The sequence below is a fragment of the Takifugu rubripes genome, chromosome 15, assembly GCF_901000725.2.
Source record: "Takifugu rubripes chromosome 15, fTakRub1.2, whole genome shotgun sequence".
Classification (NCBI taxonomy): Eukaryota; Metazoa; Chordata; class Actinopteri; order Tetraodontiformes; family Tetraodontidae; genus Takifugu; species Takifugu rubripes.
This window is the reverse complement of record NC_042299.1, coordinates 2,127,860-2,150,567: the sequence shown is the minus strand read 5'-3', so window position 1 is coordinate 2,150,567 and position 22,708 is coordinate 2,127,860. Positions and strand designations below refer to the sequence as shown.

Genomic DNA, 22,708 nt, shown 5'->3' with positions numbered 1-22,708 from the left:
CGTGAATAGAGGTTTATGTTGTCTTTCCCCTGTCTGAGACAACTATAATCACCATTGTAGATCAGCTCTCTAAGGCTGTGCACCTTGTTCCCCGTCCTGAACTTCCCTCTGCAAGTCCAGTACGTGTTCCGCCTCCACGGCATTTTTCCAAAGACATGGCGTCCGACCAGGATCTGAAATTCCCTTCCCAGGTGTGGAAGACTTTTTTATCATTACTTCGGTACCATTTGCAGTCTCAACTCTGGGTATCATCCCTAGTCCAATGGCAAGTCTGAATGGGTGAACCAGGGCACTGGAGGCCTCCCTGCACTGCGTGGCATCACCTCTACCGGCTTTCTGGTCCACTCACCTGCCATGGGTGGAATACACCCACAACTCCCTGGTCAGCTCTGCCACAGGGTTGTCATGGTGACTCATGGAGTCAAGCCCCCGCTGTTCCCCAGCCAGGAGGCAGAAGTGGTGATGCCATCGGTCCAGGCTCAGTTGTGCCAAGTCCGATGAGTTTGGTGGGATGGCCGAGCTGCCCTTGAACGCACCGCTGCGAGGCACCGTCGCATAGCTAACATATTCCTGCCCCACTGAGTGGGGAAGCCAGTGTGGTTGTCGCCTGTGACCTCCCCCTTTCAGGTGGACTCAGGTGGAACACTGGCACCACGCTACATGGGCCTCTATTCCATCGAACAAATCAACCGCAGCGCCGTCCGCTTGAAGCTGCCGGCAACCTTCAGGATCCAGCCGGTCTTCCACCCCCTCTTGGTGCAGCGGTGGAGAGCCCCCTTCTTCCCCCAGTCAATTACCCCCACCTTCCCACATCATTGATGGTCAACCGGCGTTCACAGCCAAGGAGATCCTTGATGTCCTCAGGCGGGGCCGAAGCTACCACACCTCAACATCCACGCTGGAGTACCTCAGGAGGAACAGGCTGTTGGCTTTTCCATGGAAGGATTTCGTAAGGAGGAGACTGGCTGCTTTAAAAAGTGTTTGCATCCATTGATACTTCCAAAAGGGGGCGCTGGTACATACTAACTACTAACTTTTCGGGGGTCCCAAACTTCTACTTCTTGGTAAAATTGGAAAAACAACAATAATTGAAAAATAATAGTGCGAAGAAAAACTGCAGTCATAAAATTTTTGATTGAGCCATTTTATATGTATTTAATTAGTACAGTTTCTAAAGTCCTGTTTCTGGTGGACACATTGAATGAAAAACTTGACTGTAGGACAAAACGGTTGTCGTCAGAAATTCACGTTTACTTGCAAAATAAACCCATACGTGATGGAAGGTTGTGTTTATACGTTGGACTATGAGTCAGTGTCCATGTGGGCAAGCACGCAAACGTGTTGAAGTTAGAATCTGCTAAAAGCTCAGTTTGAGATCCCTTGAGGTGCTGACAAAAACATTCACGACCTAAAAATCAAGGACACATCTCTCCTGGGGTGGTGGTGGTGATGGAGGAGGAGGGGGCAATGTAACAGGGGCCAGCTGGGACTCAACACACACATCCACACACACCACGCAAATAAATGTTGTATATATGGGTGCAGAAATGGGGAATGTTTAACGCTCGGCCATGAAGTCCCTTCTCTGATGACAACCTAAGAGAAGAACTTAGAGAAGAACTTAAGAACTTAAAGAAGTGTTTTCGTGATACCAAAGCACTAACACACCGATGTGTGTGGTGAAGCTGCCTCAGATGGTCCAGAACATGGCAGCACGTCTGGTCTACACCAGCCTAAGCAGGCCCACGTCCCCCCACTGCCGATGGGGCTCCACTGGCTACCTGGAGCTGCCCCCATGAACTTCAAGTCCCTGATGCTGACCTTCAGAGTAGCAGCTGGATCTGCTGCCCCTTACTTGAACAATCTTGTCTGAACCATCTACCTCGAGGGTTCAGGCGCGGCGCTCCAGACGGATCTCAACCCTCGTTCCTCAGCGGTGAACTCTGTCAGAGCAGGAACATCCCTGTGTTCTTTCCAAAAGCTCTAGAAGACACAGCTCTTCCTCGAGCACCTGCTCTCCTCACAGCACTCCTCTTTCTCCCCCTCTCCTCCTCCAAATGACCACTCACATCTACGATCCATTAAAATTGCTTTAGAACAGAGAGACAATCGATCAATTACTCAATCTAACAATCTCCCCAGACAGAAAAGCCCAGAAGATCCAGAAGACCAGGAGTGACGGCGCGATCTACTGCACCACTGTGCAGCCCCAATGCAAACATTAAGAGGAAATCAAAAGAATAATACATCTACAGGAATTTCCCAGGATTTCATAGTTACTTGGTGGGACATTAAGCCAGGTCCTTTCCCAGAGCAGCAATATCAAACTGAGGTTAGGACAATGTAACCAACAAAATAAATCCTCCTTCCTAGATTCCCTACATGGTGTTTAGACTTCCTGCTGCCGACCTTAGAGTGAGTGACCATCAGCTGAGCTAAGTATGATCACACTTAGTGTGCATGCACCATGCTGAGAGCTGACAGTCCTGACAAAGAGGAGGAAATAACCCCAAACTAAAGCATCACGCTCATAACTACACTCACACAGCGACACTTCCAACGCTTTTACTCCCCGTTAAACACGTCTGGAGGTTTGTTGTTGGTGTTTTTTATGCTACAGATTATTACGACTTCAATTGTAACGCAGGATAAAGGAGAATGTGCTGAGACATGTGCTGCCATTAGATGAGTGCTAAATAAAGCACGTTTGTTAATTTAAAACTAATATGAAACGGTTACTTTTTACTTTTTATACACCTAAATATGCCATTAGATGAGTGCAATTTAGTCAAAGGTCAGAGGTCGGTGTTTAGACATGTCTCGTGGAGGCAGCAGGCAAGACAGGGAACCTGAAATGTGCGCGATCACAAGCGTTTTAGTTAATCCGCCACATTAAATGTGTGTTATTGACAGACCTGAGGCGTCCATCCTCTGCTGCAGCTCCTCCAGGGATAATTTTGGTAATAAAAATTCCAGGGTCATCACCAATATGTGGATTATCCGTTCCTCCGGCTATGCTGAAGCCCAACCCGGAGTTTCCCTGCAGCCACCAAAACAGTCAGGAGCAGAATTTACTACCAAGCATTTATTACATTGTTTTATTATAAAAAGCAAGAAAATAAAACGTACACAGTTCAAATGAGTGCAGCGCCAGCAGCTGTGCGCTGCTCATGTTGTGTTTTCAATGTGTTCATCTCTCATTAATGTTGTATTCTTTTTTTTTTTTACTGCTTCTGTCAGATTCTGCACGTTGCCACCAAAGTCTGTGAGCAGTTCCAGCAACGTCACGGTAAAGTTGCTCTCAGTACGAGCGGAAAACGGCCGAAGAGACCCCGAGCCGTCCTGCTCATGTCAAACGTTTCATTATTACTTCCTCATCGTGTATTTAGAGAGGCGGCGGGCTCACGCCGTGTCTTTCGGAGCGCGAGCTGCATTTTACAAGCTGTGCAAATAAAAGCTTCCTGGATGCCAGCACACAAAGTCAAAATTGAGCTTCACTTCTGGGAAGAGCATCCTGCTTTGATTACAGCCCAACCTGCAGGGCCTGGAACATCAGATCAGATATGACGCTCAACTCATGGTAAATATGGGGGAGAGAAATCTTATTTAATAAACGTCATCCCTCTGTAGCCACAATGGAGCCCTGGGGGCTCCTAATGTTGTTCTGAATGCGTTTGTGCCACCACGTCGACTTGGTTGTCGTACTCCAACGTGACGTGAGTGAGTTGGGTTATTAAATTTACACCCAGAGGTTCACTGTTCTTCCCGTCAGCGAGTTGGAGGAACCGGGCGGAGCCACGCAACCCTCAGACGTGCTTGACGGCTCATTAGAATCCTCCCGTTACAGCCGTGCACTGCTGCTACCGGTGACAGCGCAAACATGTCCTGGAGGATGGGATGTTTGGAGTTTGATCAGCTATGCTCCCTGCTGTAGCAGCTGGTGTTAGTCAGGGCTGTAACTGTTGAATGAGTCATTTCAGTGCTTTCACACCAGTGTGGTATGAAAATGAGCCACAGGTCTTCAAAATACCTCTTCAATGTTTCACACTGAGTCCAGCAGTAAATGTTCTATCTATATGTTCGAGCTATAGGATTCTTCTGGGGAAAGAAATCCCATATTGTGTGTAGTTACACCAACGTTCCTCACGATATTTTGTTTTTTTGCTCTTTAGCCGCAAAAAAGATACTCACCCGCTCAAGAGTGATTTCCTCAAACTCATATTCAATTTCTGTACCATTCACCTGAGGACACACACAACATAAATCAAGTCAATTTTTTTAACACTGTTTAACACATCTTTAAAATCATCTTCACACGCAGGACAAGAATATTGAGGAGTGTGTAGTTAGATGCTGCTGCTGCAGTTTTCCTATTCTGAACAGCATTCTAAAGGTGGAACTAAGCAGATATGAGCCTGGGCAGCAGGGGGAACAATAAACAGCTGTTCCTCCTGTTGTCAGCACTCTTGATGACATTATGGTCTGGACTGGAAGGTTGTCGGGTTGGTTCCACGTCCTCCATCACAGTCGTACCACAGTAGAGGAAGCAAAGATAACTTCTATGAATAGTTCCCATAATAGCCAGGGAACGCTGATGCTTCCACCAGGAAGTGAATCATCTAAATGACCTATGGGACGACAGAGGAAATCAGCAGTTCTAACTAAATCTGCTGCAATCGTCTCCTCATTTCTTGGAAAGGATTAATATGACTGCAGCCTGTCCCTTGATAAATCCAATAATGAACAACAATAATGATCAATAACACTCGCTGTGAGGTTAAGAAATAACCTCTATTGAACATGGATCAATATGTTTTCAAGGCATCCTGATACAATGAGGTTTATTGCAGCGCTACCGCCTCGTTTGGCTAACGAACGCCGCTCACGCCATCTGAAAGCTGACATGAAAGGAACCGCAAAAAGGAAGCAAATATTCCAACTCACGTAAGGAAGCGACTCCAGCGTGTCTGTGTTGACGATGATCGGGGCGGGGCTGGCCTGTCGGAGGGAGGCAGGAGAAGAGAGTGAGATGTGGTGGCAGAGGCACGCCGGAGCTCTGCCCTATTTTCCATAAATGTTTCCAGGGGACACGCTTGTAGATCCTGTATCATCAACAATTTAAAACATTTCCATTTGCTGGATGCTGGCACGTTCCCCTGCTCCCACACGGGACTCTACAAAAGGTTATTATTGGTTTAAAGCATTTAACGGCAGAAACAGCACCGGCGCCGGCAGCGAACAAATGGATTTATTCGATTTAGAGTGAAAATGCCCATTTTTCAGCGCCGCACTCACCACAAAGATTGCAGTTTTTTAAGAGCAGTGGTGGACGCTTCTGCCCTACCGACCCGGTCCGAGACAGCATTACAGGGGCTCGCGTTAGCAAAGGTTCACCAGGATATTAAGCACAATGACCCCTATTAGAATAAACATGTTCAAACATGGAATTCATCCGATGAACAGGGCTCAGGGACGCTAACTAGGAACGGACGAATCGGTCTCCTGCCAATATCACAATAAAATACTGGCAGATTAGACGTCCCTTAAGCTAACCGTATATTCTCCTCGCGCGGGTTGTGTTTGCCAGCTGGGTCACTCGGCTGGATGCATCGGCGAGAGCCTGAGCCCGTCCACTCCCGTCTAATAAGCATGCTAACCAAGTTAAAGATTCAAAAGAAAACAATGGACACAAGATAATACGCATATACAAAAGAAAGTAAAGAACGATAGCATCGCTGGGAATTTCAGAAGATGTGTGAATCCATGTATGTGCACACACCACTGGAATGACCACTCAACTGTGCACGGACAGTAAATGGCATGCTCAAACGCACCGAAGCTTATTCTTCTTCTTGTTCGTGCATCCCTTGATTACCACATCATTCATTGCCTCCAAGCGTGCACTTGATGCGCTGAGAGGATTTCACCCTCTCTGAATGACACTGGTGATAATGTCATCGTCTAATAATGCTGGATTATCAAGTATGCAGGCGCAGAGAACAAACGCAATGATGAGCGGAACTCGAGGCTGGATGCACAGCGGTATTAATCAGGTCAGCTCACAGCTGTCGTCAGGCCAGATGCCCTCCTACACAGCTCACTCCGAATGTTCCTCAATCAAAGGAGACCCACCAGAGCAGATCTGCGCATTTTGTTTCGAGAGGTCACTTTCATGTCACAGCCACCCCGAAACAGACAAAATGACTTGGAAATGACAGTGAACGGTCCTGCAGGTGACCCAGCAGGAGACCCAAACCGAGGGGCTTTTCCCGCTTTGGTGCGGTCGTGTGCTTTTGGTGAGCGTTCCTCAATAATTCAGGAACTTCTATGGAGAACACTTCATGCGAACATGGCTGGATCAATAATTCACTGACGCGGGGTGTAAAAATAGTCAACAACTCCAGCGGCGAGAGTGACAGAAAAGAAGTCACAAGTAACAGGAAATCTACTCAAATGCAACGCCGGTAACATGGAGGGCGGCTAAACACTGACAACGAAATGGGAATCTGGTTAAAGGAAGCTGAATTTGCAGAAGGTAACGCCAGCAGCGAACTTTAAATGTAGAAATCTCACCAGCACACCAGCCTTAGTGGAATATGTTTCCTCCCAAAGCACTGTCTCTGCCTCAGCCCCTGATAAACGGACTCACTTCAGGCTCTTTATTCACGGTGTAACAACATAATCCTAAAAATATACCCACAATAAGTTCTTGGACACGCGGACGCAGTGCAAATCCAAAATACACAAATCCAAATGAAAGCTGCAATCACTAGATAATGCACATGAATCACTGACATTTTAATAATAAAATAGCTGTGAGCTTTTTGAGGTCATTAAAATGAAAGATATTGGTAGCTGACCCACAGACCACGTGTCCATTTTCAGTGCTGACCATTGAGGTTATGCTGAGTAATTAACCAATCACGTCTCAGACAGCCCAAAATAATGGCTACAAACAGAAGGTCAGTATTTGCGACTAATCACAAAACAAATGGACATATTTTTACGGTGTAAATCTACAGCGTCGCTCTCACAGCCTGTGCAGACGGTGGAAAAGGAAGTAAGCTCCAGCTGAGGGCGAGGGGCAGAGCAGTGATGTTGCGGCGCCGTCCGAACAGAGAGTTTTGGAAGAAAATCCTGCAGCTAATTGGCTTTAATTCAATCAGGGACTGAACTCGAGATGAAGTTGTGGGGTTTTACCTGACGGGGCTCCTGCCAGCTGTGCATGCAGCCGCACTCAGAGGGCCACAGGTCACAGCTTCGCCCTTTAGCTCTCGTTGCAGCCAATCGGCTAGAACTCCCAGGCGTTTGGTCCAAATGCCAAGTTTTCCCCCCTCTTCGAGGAAGGGTGCCCCCCCCGGGAACGGATCCGTAATGGTGCTGGTGGTGGCGCCGCCGCTGGTGGCAGTGGCGCTGATGGGGCGAGCGGTTCCCATAGTCCCCTTGTCCATCGAGGTCTGCAAAGCAGCTGTGCTGTTTGCTCAGGTGAGCAGTCATGGCGTTGCCACGCAACACTGAGCCGCGCTCGCCTCGCCGCTAGTGTGTCGCCTTCGCCTTCTCCCTCTGCTACAAGCGAGAGTCAACCAAACCGAGACGCCGTCTCGCCTGAGTCCTTCGCTTTGGCAGAGGGAGTGATGAATGAAGCGGCTGGAGCACATACATGAGCCTGAGCCTGAGCGCGTGTGTGTGTGTGTGTGTGTGTGGAGGGGGAGGTTGACAAATGAGAAAAGGGGAGGGATGAAGAGATGGACAGAGCAAGATATTGGGGAAGAGAGAGAGGGAAGAACTGGAGGAGAGATGGAATAGGTGTGAAGATGGAATGGTAAAGTAGCCAGAGAGAGAGAGAGAATTTTGTGTGGGGGGGGGGGTTTTGCCGATGGTCAATAAATGAATCCACTTGCAGCGCGTCTCAACGCCGGCCGTTAGCCATTGAGTAGTTGGTCGTCCTCTGGGGGCCTAAAACTGCAGCTTTATGGCCAGTCACCAGAATCTTGAGAACAATTTAATTAAAAATGAGGAAGAAATCCAGCCATGTCCTGGGGCGCCATTAATCACGAAGCAGCGCGTTATTGATTCTGACACGGATCCAGGACTCCGACGACACGAGCCCGCCGCGCTCGCGAGGCGCTACGTCTCACTTTGATCGGATAATGCATTTCTTGACTTCCACCTCCCCCCATTTTTCCCCCAGTCGGATAGAATCAGTGTCACAGCGCTTGTGGCCTTGAGCAGATGATGCTAAACCATCCGGGCGCTTTAGCATCAACATCGTCTGCCGGGGAAACAGAAACGAAGCTGCGCCGCCTCGCAGTGCACGGACCGCACGGGCGTGCACGTTCCAAATTGTCATGTAGCCTTCAACGTGGATGCTTTCTACTCTCAGATATGAAATAGTAAAAAGGGCTACAGATTGATGTTTTGTGTACCGGGCGACGTGGGTGTTACCGTGACCTATCGCCTCTCCCCCAGGCAACCGCCAGTGATGAAGCATCCCTCATCAGCAGCCACTGAGGCATTAAACTGCATTAGTAGGTTATGGGTGTGTGTGCAAATGTTGGTGCGCTGTCCGAAGAATGTGTGTGTTCAATCAAAAATGCAGAGCTGGGGCTGCTTTTCTGCTTCGCTGTGCTCGGGATCACGGCCCCAGTGGAAGATGACAGATGGTAGATGGAGCTCGCAACAATTACGAACCACTCTGCCTCCATCCTCCAGAACATATTAGATACATACAACACATTGGATTTTATCTTTAAGTCAGTCAACACAATCTTATGTAGAACTGCAAAGGATCCATTGAGAATTGTCCACAGAGGGTTCAAATAATAATATAACAGCATCTAAAGAGCAACCGCGGCCATTTTTGCTGGACTGACTGACAGCACGGCTGGGCCGGAAACTGAAAATTATGGGATATGGCGGAATGGTACTGTCCAGATTGCTGTAACGTTGAAGTTTGCTGCAGTTGTGTAATGCGGCCAACCTGCCACAAGGGGGCGGAAACAGTTCACCGTCACGCTGAAGCCTTATTAACCCTCCACCCACCTACTGGAATTACAGTCATGCACCAGTGAGTTTTCAAAAGGTGGGGAAAGGTGAAGAGCTCCATTCAGACACTTCACAGTGAAGGCTGATTATGTGTGTGTGTGTGCGTGTGTGTGTGTGTGTGTGCAAGGCCTTGCAGAGCTGGCTCCCTCTCCTCTCACACAGGCACAAACAAACAATAAAAAACAACGCTCCCAAAAGAAAATTCTGAATAGAAGAGTGTAAAATCACCCACAAGGTGCAAACTGTCCTTCGAACAACTGCATGGGTGAAAGCAGTGAAGAAGAGGTGACGTTACGCCGCTTTCATTGGCTCAGGATGAACACCGTCATCCTCTGCCTTCCCGGCTGACGAAGAAACACCCGGAAACAACATGACTGAATACTGAAGCAAAAATCTGCCCGTGAAGACGTTTGCTCGCCGTTTGATCATCACTTTGGGTAAATATTTGATCAGGGTACAAAGGTTTCAGCTTCTAATACTGAACCACAGGCTGATTTGAGTGGTAACATCCCTCCACCAAACTTTAGCTTCCTGTTCTCAAGAGGCTCTGCTAGCTTGGACACTGGGGCAGATAAACTGGAGGCATTTGTCTTGCAGAACGCATAACAGATGCTTTCAACCTGTCCAGCTCCACCAGTTAGGGACACCGGATCTATCAAGAGTCAGCGTACATAATTACTGGCACGTCCCCAAATTTATGTCTAATTATAACGCTGGGTTAGAAAAAAAAAAAAAGGAAGCTATCAATGTTTTTTCAACTGAATTAGGACCATTTTAAACAGCTGGATCCAAAAATGACGTCCATTTTTCTCAATCAGGTCAGAGTTTTATGCTAATTTGATGTTGAGAACTCAGATCTTCCGACTAGATCCTCTGTACAGTGCACCGAGTCCTTCAGAGGGGAAACAATGGAGGAGCTCTTGATGTCTGTTGCAGTAAAAGGTGACGTGAGAACCGTCTGAGGAGGTTCTGCCAATAGCTGGGTCGAGTGCTACAAGAATAACGAAGCCGTTTCATTTGCTTACCGACTTTCTTCACGCAAAAAAACCCTCAGAATTTGCTTATTGCAGGAAATATGAAAGAATTTTGCATCGTATGACGTTAAAATACCCGTACATGTAAACAGAAACGTCAAAAAAACCAAATATGTAGCTGAGTTCATAACGCTGACCCGACATTGTTGATGTGACTGACAAAAGTGTGAAAGTGTTTGTTGGATTTAACTCCCTCTCCTACCACATCCACCCTGAAGCCAGACAAGCCAGGAGATACGCAATGGAGGGCGGTTTCGGAGCACAGGTTGCCAGTTAGGGTGCCAGGTCCAGCTAGAACATCAACTCTAGCATCTCCTCTAAAGATCCTTGTTTTGTTTCTGACTTTGTCAGCACGCATTTGGGAAGCACGACGAGGCCTTTTTAGCAACACCAGAGATCGGTGATCTGAAACGTTGGCAGCAGCAGCGCCAGCTCGGTGGTAACTGGCAACCCGGACGCCGAAACGCTCCCGATGATGCTGAACAGACCAAAACACAAACGTAAAAATCAGGGCTTATTTAGAGGCTGAAACTTTGCTTCTGAATGGAGAATATTCTGGCTGGACTACGGTTGATTTAAGCAGTTGACAATAATGTGATTCTTTAATGTCTGCTAACATATCGGGGCCATTTTATCACTATTTTAAACAAATGTCTCCCTTACTGCCTCTTTAAATTCAAAGACTAAAACATGAAAACCCATCAGGAGGAACTGCTATTAAAAAAACTGTGAAAAGTTTGTTGGAATTGAACAACCAAACAATATGGAAATCAATAGGAAATCATTTTACAGAATCATCCTTAAAGTGGCATTTTAGCTTAATAATGCCACTTTTTCAAGCGTTGCATTTATCAATATCACTTTTTGAACAACTTGTTGGGGATTTTTTTTATTTTTTCTTAAATAATGCGTGATCAGAAGGCAGGAATGATCAAGAAGTCACTTAATTGTTCCTAAACCTACAGCTGACCTGTGATTCATCACTGCTGGACCCAGGTCTCTTCTTCAGCTTCTCTGCCAGCGTCTGCTTCCATTTGCAGATGGTAACCAGCGACGACCACTTGGCTGGGCTCAAATTCAGATTCAGCCCCGCACTGAGGCTTCCCAGGTCCGAGGCCCAGTCGCGGAGGAAGTCGATGGACACTCGTGTCTTAAGGTTGCCGCGGCTCTCTGAGCAAGGTGGTGACAGAAGGTTTGGGACGCTTCCTCCACGCAGAGGGTAAGTCAAGGGCGACTTACTGATCATTCTATCCCACTGCTGCTTTCCCCAAAAGCTCATCGTGACCCGGGCGTCGTGCGGTCGAGCGCACGAAATGATTCCAAAGTATTTGAAGTGAAAAATATTCCTGGGAAAACAAAAGGCCTCGTGAGGTCCCACAACATCGTTAGGAGGGAACTAAGCCAATATCAGCGGAACGCCCCAAGAACCATCTCCAGATCCATGAGGTGGACTTTGTGTGGATGAGAAGCTCTGCCTGGAGCCTCAGACCTCCTGACAGCTGATAGAATCCTTACAAAAAGATGACTGTAGAGCAATGTAGTAGAGCTGTCCAGGGCACTGGTCCTATAGCCTGGGGGTGGGGGGTGGGGGGTGGGGGGGGGGGGGGGGGCTGTAAGCAAGAGGAAACACTTGCGACACATACTCAATATATCTGATTGGGTGAGAGCTGCTGTGGCTGGGCCACAGACGTAAACCTGATTGGATTAGGCAGGGAATGGTGCTGGGTGCTGCATGGAGCCCAGTGATATAAATCACATGGAGGCCATAATTAAGGCCTGAGGGAAGCCAGCTCTGTCAGGAAGCCAGAACTAGATTAGAGACAGATCAATGAAGCACGTCAGGAAAAGAGGCGGAGCAACTCTGGTCTGCAGCGGACGAACGCCGACACTGTCATGAGGAGGACTCGGCGTGGAAGCAGCGACAGGGTAGTCCGTGTCCCATGAGAGGCAACAACGGCCACTAGCATGATGCTAACCGTAGCGTCTGCCGCGGCCACAAATGGCGGCCTCCCTCCCGTTTTTTCTGACTTTTTTCATTCGCTCCCCTCTCAGTTGCAAACAGCAGCTATTTCCCTCTTACACACCGGCCTCTCGTGTGTCCTCCTTTCTCTCAACGTGAAAGAGGCGTGAATGTTGAAGAAAACAGCCTGCCTCACCTCCGGTGTGTCACCGGTAATATCTACACAATAACTACATTACATAATATTTTGGGTAACATGTTTGGTTAACGTGCATCACAAAAAAAAAGAATAAAAGAGGCAATCCCACCACCACACACTGCAATTTCCCCAAGACACTCAGTTCTCCAGGAACCGGCTCTTCTAAAAAGGCCTCGTGGATGTCATTATGCTGGAGAGTACATCCATTATAGAGAGGAGCAGGTTCCCAAAACACCAAATGGCTGCTCTGCCATCAGCACATCATGAGAGTAACAACAGTGTGGGAGTTTGTGTGTGTGTGTGTGAGAGAGAGAGAGAGAGAGAGAGAGAGAGAGAAAAAGAAAGAGGCCCAAATCTAATTCATGACTATGGGAACGGAAGAGATCCTCACCTACAGCTGAGTTTAAACTCATTTTTAGGAACTGAAACCCTCCTCTCATGTAGCACAAAGGTGCACCCAAAGTGTCTCCTCCCAGCTGGGCATCGTAGAGAGGGCCGTCCGCCTCCTGGAACCTGCTTCTGCTCCACAGTGAGCAGCACCGGCCCTGCTCTGACCTCCTCTCCCAGCCGGCCTTCAGGGGGAAAAGTCATTTGGGCCATTTGTATTCACGAACCTGCTCTTTCAGAGGCTGCTTCCAGCTCAGGACCACGTGTGAGGGCAGGACCGTAGCAACACAAAGCACTACATCGCACAGTCGTAGGTTTGTACATCTTGTGGGCTTATTGGCGTGAGCTCAGGCCTTAGAATATCTTTCATCAGCCGTGGGCTTTTTGCTGCAGTTGCGTTGAAATGAAGCGGAGTTTGCGGTGGACAGCTGTGGACACAGATTTATTTAGAGTGTTTGGTGAACGAGCCAGGAGTCTTGTCGTTGCGCTGGCCTGACTGACTTTGCATTTTGACGCGTCTTTGCCTTTACGGGGACTTTGTGCTGCCCAGATAACAAAAAAACAAGCGATTCTCCCCATCTGATTTAAATGACGCCACATTCGATGGCACCGGCAGCCGGACCCGGTGAAATCCTGAACAGGAAACAGTACGTCACACACCGGGCACCCTCCAGTATGTTGACGTTCATTCCTGACCTCAGTCACAAGGGTTGAACCCTCACCTGATCACCATCCGCCATTCGAACGCAGCAGCCCGTGACTCAATCTCTACCTCATCTCCACTGACTCGATCATCTCTCTGACCAACAGAACGCTGGTACTTGCCGCCTTTCCTGACCAAGACTGGCGTCCTTGAAAGCAGCAAATATAATAGAAATGTGCACAGAACGGCTGTGAAGCACCTCTTAACTGCACGGTGCCAGCGGATTCGACTCCAGATGGAACCGGCTCTCATTTTTGAGCAGGAATCGCGGTCTTGCAAAGGTTTAATCACGGTCAAAAGGGGTCACGAACGGGGTGAACGTCGGCACAACTACCAACAAACTACTCAACAGAAAATGCAGCGGCAAGCTCATATTTCTGCTAGCAGCTAACGACGTGCCCGATTCCAGAGCTACTGCAGCTATGACCTTAACAATAAAGCCGTTCAATGTGACTGGCTACGACTGGCCGGAATGTCCATCAAAGAAACAGGTAGAATCTTTTTCCTGCCAGAACAAGTGATGGTGCAAAGTAGTGCTGACAAGGGTAAAAGCAAATGAGATTCCAAAGCTCTCAATAATGCTGCAGAGCTGGCTGGAACCACAACGGACTGTTGCAGGCTTCACTTCAGAAAGGCGACGTAACGGGAGTGAAAACAGTGAAAACAAAAGGAGGAAGAGGAGGAGGAGGCCTTCGACGCGCTAGCAATCTCCAAAGGAAGAAGCTCCACCCTGGATGTAGGTGGCATCTCCTGATATGACCCCCTGGGGTGCTCAGACAGATGTCGGCTTTAAATCGGAGCCTCTTCCGGTCGCCATTTTGACTGAAAAGACTTTCTGAGCATAACCAGCCGATCGCTAATCTTCACCGCGAGCTGTGGCACTGACGAACATGATTAATTAGGAGGTCTGATGGGCACAAGGTGATAATCTGCGCTCTCCTACTGAAAGCGTCTGACGCAGCAGCAGGTGCTGCCCCCCTGTGGCGTTCCCCCACCAGAAAACTCGGGCAAACGAGTAGCGACATTTTAAGGTTCACGTACACCCAAAATCCTCAAAACGAAGGAACCTCAAAACCACCAAAAATGACTGGACAATGGAGACTCTGCTTTGAACTCCAGAACTGTCCACACAAAGGCCACATTCACCCTAGAAAGCTGCCCGATGGCGGTCGTGTGAATACGGTCTCTGGCGTGCGCTCGTCAGGGGGTCACCAATTACGTGAGTAACACGAGGACAATTACAAGGTATGTGCTGCAATTATTGGCGGAAGCTGTGAGATCAAAGGCGATGAAAAGGCGGGAGAATCGTCAGGGCTGTAATGATCCACCAATTAGCCTTCGGTTCAGAAATAGCCAATTCAAACTGTGTGTGAAATCTAAGGATTGGCGTGTGTATAGAATCACTTTACAAGCTCCTAAGGAAAGACCAAGCTGTATATGAGAATTGTGTAAAAATCTGGCACATTTAAGCAATAAAAGACGATTTGTATTTTCACGTTGGGGAACTTAACTGAGTGGCAACACCTATTGAAAGACTTAAGGTGGAAGAACATATTTAAACAAATTTCAATTGAATTTAAACAGATTCAGACGCTCGCTGACAATCTCAGTGAACGATCCTGTGTTTATGTTCGGGATCCATAGGGTCGGCAACACACGTGAGGATTTAAAGCTGATTTTTGGCCTGATTAAAGCCCCCCCCCCCCCCCCCCAGGACTGAGGGTGTGGGTGAATTAACTGTCTAATTATATGGGGTCATAAGCCTGAGCTGATCAGCCAATGAGAGCGAGCAGAGCCAGGCGCTGCACACTTTCACCCCTTTTCTTTATTGCTTTCATTTAGTTTGAAACCATCCTTTAGTCTGCAGCCTCCCGGGTGGTTAAGAGTGGAAAACTGCTGTGTTGCCGGCCAAAGACCAGACAGTCATCATTAATAAGGAGGCCTCACAACGTGTGAGGGTTAAAACGGGTGTTTCCGATCAGTCAACAACAGTGGAACGTAGATCAAATGTAGAATAACAAAGTAGTCAAGGTCGTCAGCGCAGGGGGGCGCTTGTGGGGAGAGGTCTGTGAAGACGTGATACTCTATCAGCACGGAGCAGAAAACAGCAGAGGAGAACCACAATGGGGAGAATCAACATTGGAATGCAGAAAGTGTGAACGGAAAGTTTGTGATGGCTGAAGGTGCTCAGTGTTGCGACCTTTGTAATGTCTCTTTTTATTATAAAACAAAAAATTAAATCCCGTTTCAGTCCTATGCTGCGTATCCATCATAAATGGCACAGAGGAGACACATCTGCAGTCTGGGTCATGCAGTGGCTGCACCATCGACACCAAGATGACCCAAAGACTGACCAGGAAGCATGTGGAGCTGAGCTCCGGAATCCCCCTCCACGCCGGCACAGCCTCACCGTGACATTAGTCTCTTCCCACCGACTCATCCTCACGCAGAAATGATGCTAACGTGGAGAAAAATCGCTCTTTCTCGCGCGTCAAACACTATTAATCAACAGGTGAATTAAAGCAGCGACGTGCCACGGTGCCACTCAGGCACCCTGAGGACCTCAAATAAGATCTCACATTTAAATCCACGTGACACGGATATGTTGCCAAAGCAGGAGTCCTCCTTTCTGCTCTGAAATTGGAATGTTTGCTTGTTTTGCCAATCCCGGCAGACTTACCTTGTCTTTCAGTAATTTAGCTCTCCGGCTGTTCTGCACGAGTCGCCTCCCGAGCTTCTTTGCATACCAAATAGAGGCAAACATAACGACAGGTGAGGGAACGTGCTCTGGTCTGCGGTCACAGCGCGAATGGCTCAAGCTGCTGTCCATCTGCACTGAATGCTCCTTATCAGCAGACTGTAGCGGAGAGGCAGGAGCCGAAAAGGGAGGGAGGGCGGGAGCAGAGACGGGATGATGCTGAAGGGAGTATTCCGTATTAGCCATGAAAGGACATGGAGGGAGGATTAAAGGAAGACGGACAGAGAGGTGGGGGAACGGGACAGGGAGGAGGGACCGGTGGTTCCCGCACGCAGACGGCACCAACTCCATCTCGCCGAGCATTTGTTGCAGCTTCCTGACGACATAATAACAGGGAAAGGGGGGTGGGGGGGGGGGGCAGGTGATGCTCTGCGCTTTCAACAAACAGCCATAGCCGGTACATGTCACAATCAGGTGGTGTGAGTGATTCACTGGATGGACGCTAACATGTTAGCGGCATCTGATGCTGGTGAACGCACACGTTGTGTCACATGATGCAGCGGCTAACAGCGCTAACCCAACAGATCTATTTGACACTTCCCAGTCATCCTTTAGGACAGGGGCCGCTCTCCTGTTAGGTGCTGGTTACCACTGGGTTACTAACTAGGGACTAACCTACACTTTGAGTGTCGTACTAGTGGCACTATTCCTTTATTAAAACACAGCTTAACTTGAAGTAATTAACCAATTAACTGCAATTTGGGGACATCCCATTCTTTTGAATGTGGACACCAGATGGAAGCTGCTTTTTAGATAGAATACAGGTTCTGAAACCTCAAGGTTTTGAGTTCTAAAGCAGAAAAGAGGAAACAAACCGCTGATTTGGTCAGTGGAGGGGAAACGTGTTCTAAATAACCACAAGCAAATTTATTTGATTGGAGCCGTTGAGTAGAGGCAGATTACACCCCACAATGGGCACCGGCTCTTATTAGGCAGCCGTCTTTGGCTCCGTCCTAATTGGGGTTGTGGGGGTGATGGAGCCTGTCCCAGTGGTCACATGACAGGTGGGGGTGATGGAGCCTGTCCCAGTGGTCACATGACAGGTGGCGGGAATAGAAACTAAGATGGTCTCAGTCCCCCCTCATGCTGATCCTGCTGTGGGTCGGACCTGCCTGAGGCCCTGGAGACGCCCTGCAGGGATGTGGGTGGGGCCTGTGGCCCGTCATCCATCCCTCTATCATCCCTCCATCCCTCTGTCCATCTATCATCCATCCCTCTATCATCCCTCTATCCATCCATCCATCCCTTTATCTACCTATCATCCATCCCTCTATCATCCCTGTCCATCCATCCCTCTGTCCATCTATCATCCATCCCTCCATCTATCCCTCTATCATCCCTCTGTCCATCCATCCATCCCTCTGTCCATCTATCATCCATCCCTCTATCATCCCTCTGTCCATCTATCATCCATCCCTCTATCATCCCTCCATCCATCCCTCTATCATCCCTCTGTCCATCTATCATCCCTCTGTCCATCTATCCCTCTATCATCTCTCTGTCTATCCATCCATCCCTCTATCCCTGTTTATCCATCCATCCATCCCTCTTTCCATCTACCCATTATCCGTCTATCATCTCTCCATTCCTCTGTCCCTCTATCATTCCTCCCTCCCTCCATCCATCCCTCCCTCCATCTCTCTATTATTCCTCCCTCCCTCCATCTGTCCCTCTATCATTCCTCCCTCCCTCCATCTCTCTATTATTCCTCCCTCCCTCCATCTGTCCCTCTATCATTCCTCCCTCCCTCCATCTCTCTATTATTCCTCCCTCCCTCCCTCCACTCATCTGTCCCTCCATTATTCCTCCCTCCCTCCCTCCCTCCCTCCATCCATCTGTCCATCTATAATCCATCCCTCCCTTCCTCCATCCATCCCTCTATCATTCTTCCCTCCATCTCTCTATTATTCTTCTGTCCCTCTATCATTCCTCCCTCCCTCCATCCATCCATCTATAATACATCCCTCCCTTCCTCCGCCTCTCTATCATTCCTCTCCATCTATCATCCATCCCTTCCTCCCTCCCTTTATTATTCCTTTCTCCCTCCATTCCTCTGTTCCTCTATCATTCATCCATCCATCCCTCTATCATTCCTCCCTCCATCTATCATCCATCCCTTCCTCCCTCCCTTTATTATTCCTTTCTCCCTCCATTCCTCTGTTCCTCTATCATTCATCCATCCATCCCTCTATCATTCCTCCCTCCATCTATCATCCATCCATCTGTCCCTCTATTATTCCTCCCTCCCTCCATCCATCCGTCCATCTATAATCCATCCCTCCCTCCCTCCATCAATCCCTCTATTATTCCTCCCTTCCTCCATCTATCATCCGTCCCTCCCACCCTCCAACCATCCCTCCATCCCTCTCTCATCCCTCCCTCCATCTGAAGAGAATGAAGAGGGTGAGCAGGGCTCCACCTGCTCTCCATGACAGAGGGCGTCTCAGCCATCGGCTACACTCAGACGTCTGCTCATGATTTTAGATGCTATTAAAGCTTTTATTTAATGGCTTAAAGGCTGAACTTAAAGAAAATCTCGTCCTATTTTTATTCCAAGATCTTGCCGTACAATGTTGAATGTCTTATTTGATGCATTTCTTTAAACGTGATATTTTATTCGTAAATTAATGTTTACGGATTTTTCACTAATGTTTTTGCTTGACAAATGATAAAGTTTTCTTATTTTATCACAGTGCAAAAACTAGTAAATACATAGAAAAGAAAGATAAAATTGAGGTTAGTGGTTGCATCTGAAAACACAGACGACAGCGTCTAAGAGCACATGCTCCTCTAGGCCATTGTGAGGTTAGCTGGGCCCTTTTCAACCATGCAGCGCCTTTAGCATCACAATCCTCCTACATAGATGGGAGCTACGTGCAGGGACCCTCTGACAACACATTCAGTTCTCCTCTCAGCTGAAACACAGCATCAGTTCAACTTTGATTTAATAAGGGAGACGCAATTAAGGCATGTAATTAGTAAGCACTAATGACGGCTTGATTTGTACCTTGTAGTCAGAGAGTAACTATGGCTTTAGTAGCCATCACATGACTTGAGCCATGCCAATACTGGACTAGCTTCAGCTTGCTGACTTGTTGGCTTCCTCTGTGAAGGGTCTTTGTATCCACGATTTCACATTCTGCCATCGATCACCATATGTGCCAAAGTTAATGTTCTTATGAGCGCTCCACAATACCTCCAATGAAATGAACACATGCAGTGGTCTGAGAGTATCTGTGTGTATGTGTGTGTGTTCACGTTGGTCCTTGAATTTGGCAAACAGAAGTTGATGTGAAGCAATTAAATAAGTGGTACTGAAGTCCACAATCACTGCAATCAGAGGAATGGATGTTAAACGTCCCTGAATGGATGGTGAACGTCCCTAAGTAGATGGTGAACGTCCCTGAATGGATGGTGACCATCCCTGAATGGATGGTGAACGTCCCTGAATGGATGGTGACCATCCCTGAATGGATGGTGACCGTCCCTGAATGGATGGTGAACGTCCCTGAATGGATGGTGACCATCCCTGAATGGATGGTGAACATCCCTGAACGGATAGTGAACGTTCCTGGATGGATGGCGAACATTCCTGAATGGATGGTGAACGTCCCTGGATGGATGTTAAACATCCCTAAATGGAGGGTAAACGTCCCTAAATAGATGGTGAACGTCCCTGAACGGATGGTGTACATCCCTGGATGGATGGTGAACGTCCCTGAACGGATAGTGAACGTTCCTGAATGGATGGTGAACGTCCCTGAATGGATGGTGAACGTCCCTGAATGGATGGTGAACGTCCCTGGACGGATGGTGAACATTCCTGAATGGATGGTGAACGTCCCTGAATGGATGGTGAACGTCCCTGGACGGATGGTGTACATCCCTGAATGGACGGCGAACGTCCCTGAACGGATAGTGAACGTTCCTGAATGGATAGTGAACGTCCCTGAACGGATGGTGAACGTTCCTGGATGGATGGTGAACGTCCCTGAATGGATGGTGAACGTCCCTGAATGGATGGTGAACGTCCCTGAATGGATGGTGAACGTCCCTGGACGGATGGTGAACATTCCTGAATGGATGGTGAACGTCCCTGAACAGATAGTGAACATTCCTGAATGGATAGTGAACGTCCCTGAACGGATGGTGAACGTTCCTGGATGGATGGCGAATGTCCCTGGATGGATGGTGAACATCCCTGAACGGATGGTGAACGTTCCTGAATGGACGGTGAACGTCCCTGAACGGATAGTGAACGTTCCTGAACGGATAGTGAACGTTCCTGAATGGACGGTGAACGTCCCTGAACGGATAGTGAACGTTCCTGAACGGATAGTGAACGTCCCTGAACGGATAGTGAACGTCCCTGAACGGATAGTGAACGTTCCTGAATGGACGGTGAACGTCCCTGAACGGATAGTGAACGTTCCTGAACGGATAGTGAACGTTCCTGAATGGACGGTGAACGTCCCTGAACGGATAGTGAACGTTCCTGAACGGATAGTGAACGTTCCTGAATGGATAGTGAACGTCCCTGGATGGATGGCGAATGTCCCTGGATGGATGGTGAACGTCCCTGAATGGATGGCGAATGTCCCTGGATGGATGGTGAACAACCTTGGATCTGCAACCTTTAGTCAAGGTTTGATGAAAGAATCTTTTAAACGTTCCACAGAAGAAATGTCCCATGTGATATTTGAAGGCAGTGGTTGGAACCTTTATCCTGAATCAAGCTTTAAGAGCGATAATGAGACTGACATTATCACCACCACACACAATGTCAAGGGCAAAGACTGATCGCATATCAGAATTTAAATGTATCAGAATCAATGGTAAATCTGTCCAAAAAGGAACCATTTACACATTCTGAACACACAAACCCCCATCTTGCATGGATACTGCACTATACCTCAGGCTGAGAGGAGTGTTTTCATCCAGACATCATTTCCTGTCACATATACGTTAAAATGACTTCAACATTGGCGTCATGCTTGCCCCCTGTAACTTGGTGAATCACCGAGCATCGGTGTCATCGTGTTGGCCGCTTTAAAAGAGAAAATAAGGTCTTCGGAATTGCGAAGCGGCTCTTTCAGGACAGTCAATCCATCGGTACCGTGGTAAATGGGCTGGCTGCGTCTCCGAGCACATTCTGAAGAGCTCGGTGGGGACGGGCTGGTGTTCCATTAGAGCTGAAGTGGGCAGGAGGGCACCAATGGAGCAGGAGCAGGAGCACAGCCAGGGCCCCACCACACCCCCCGGTAGATCCAGTTGTCTTCACAGACGAGGGCAGGTTCACACAGACAGCAGCGACATCCCGCAGCCAAACTGCTCAGGCAGTGGGGCAGTTATGGTCTACAGAGGGTAAGAAAGCCTTAGTGGGCTGCTTAGACCCCCGTGAGGCCAGAAGTACCACGAGTGCTGGCGTGTATGGGGTTGAGATCCTCACACCCAGAACATATGGTTCTGACACTGGGGACTGGGTTCTAAATGGTAAATGCCAATTCCCAGCATGGACGCTGTTGACTGGCCCAGGGGACCGCCCCTCGGGGACATCGTGTCCACCACGACCAGAGCAGTACCACACCTGATGTCCTAATCCAGGACTGGGAGGACATCCCATAGGCCTCCTTATCAGGAGCAAGCCCAGACATTCTTATCCATACAGGTGCCTGGAGGATGTGGCTACATTATGGGTTGTTTTGAGCATATTCCCAAGTTGGCTCAGTTCGCACACACACACACACACACACACACACACACACACACACACACACACACACACAAGAGAGCAGAACAAGGATTACAGATGGATGTGTGAGAGGAATACGTTGAAACAACAGTCAGCAGGCTCGTCTACCACCACAACGATGGCTGACAAAACAATACAAAACTGTTGGACAATTAATGACACAGAAACACAATAATGAATCTTCTCAGCAGTGTTTACAGCATTAGGAGGTCATTTGAAAGTTTCAGAGAGGCCAGTCAGAACGCGAGCGATGCCCCTGTGGGGAAGTTGTGCAAAAATCAATGCAGCACAGTGGTTTTAAACTGTTGCTAGGGAACGGTGTATCAAAACATTTTACCTGAGATCGCGAGTGTTCATTTATTTTCCCCCTGAACTTTTTTTTTTTTAGATGAAGTGACTGTGGCCTGATGTTGTTGAGCTGCTTCCAGACAACCGTTGCTATGGATTATTGTATTTACATGAAGCTCCTTTGTGCTCCGAACATGTAAAAGACTATGTTTGCAGTTCCATCCCATAGTTTAGTATAAAAGGCAGTCAACCTGAGTAGACCTTCGATAAAGCAGACAGGCACTTTGAGAAGAGCCAATTTATAGAAACTGAGATAGTTTAAAGAGTTTAATCAAGCGTTCTTCTCCACAGTTCCTCTGGCCCAGCAAAGAAGTGTGTAAAGTGCCTTTTCATCAGCTGTGTAATGAATATTAATGCATGTTCTGTGATTAATAAAATCCCGTTCACCCTCAAAATGATAATTAAATGTTGCTGAAGCTAGTTCTTGACCATTTCAATTGTTGGTCTTAATGAAAAGTGAAAAGTTCCAGCAGTACAATTACTACGAGTCAGGCTGAAGTGGTGCTTTAAGTGCCTGGAGTT

At 48.1% G+C, this 22,708-nt stretch overlaps 1 protein-coding gene across 22 annotated transcripts in view; it reads right to left on the bottom strand.

Moving 5' to 3' along the window:
* The window catches only part of dlg2 (discs, large homolog 2 (Drosophila)), a 60,307-nt gene that overhangs the window by 15,197 nt on the left and 22,402 nt on the right, over positions 1 to 22,708 (bottom strand). For 20 of the 22 annotated variants that reach the window (XR_003890960.1, XM_029848329.1, XM_029848308.1 and 17 more), the window contains 3 exons: positions 4,945 to 4,998; positions 4,192 to 4,242; positions 2,916 to 3,040 (listed from right to left, as the gene is read on the bottom strand). Coding sequence is in view for 21 of the 22 variants with exons in the window: in XM_029848329.1 (XP_029704189.1) it covers positions 2,916 to 3,040; positions 4,192 to 4,242; positions 4,945 to 4,998 (230 nt within the window). In the remaining variant the exon portion in view is untranslated. Of the gene's footprint in view, positions 1 to 2,915; positions 3,041 to 4,191; positions 4,243 to 4,944; positions 4,999 to 7,200; positions 7,677 to 16,008; positions 16,174 to 22,708 lie in introns of those variants that run through there. The other 2 variants (XM_029848327.1, XM_029848324.1) reach the window with 2 other exon arrangements.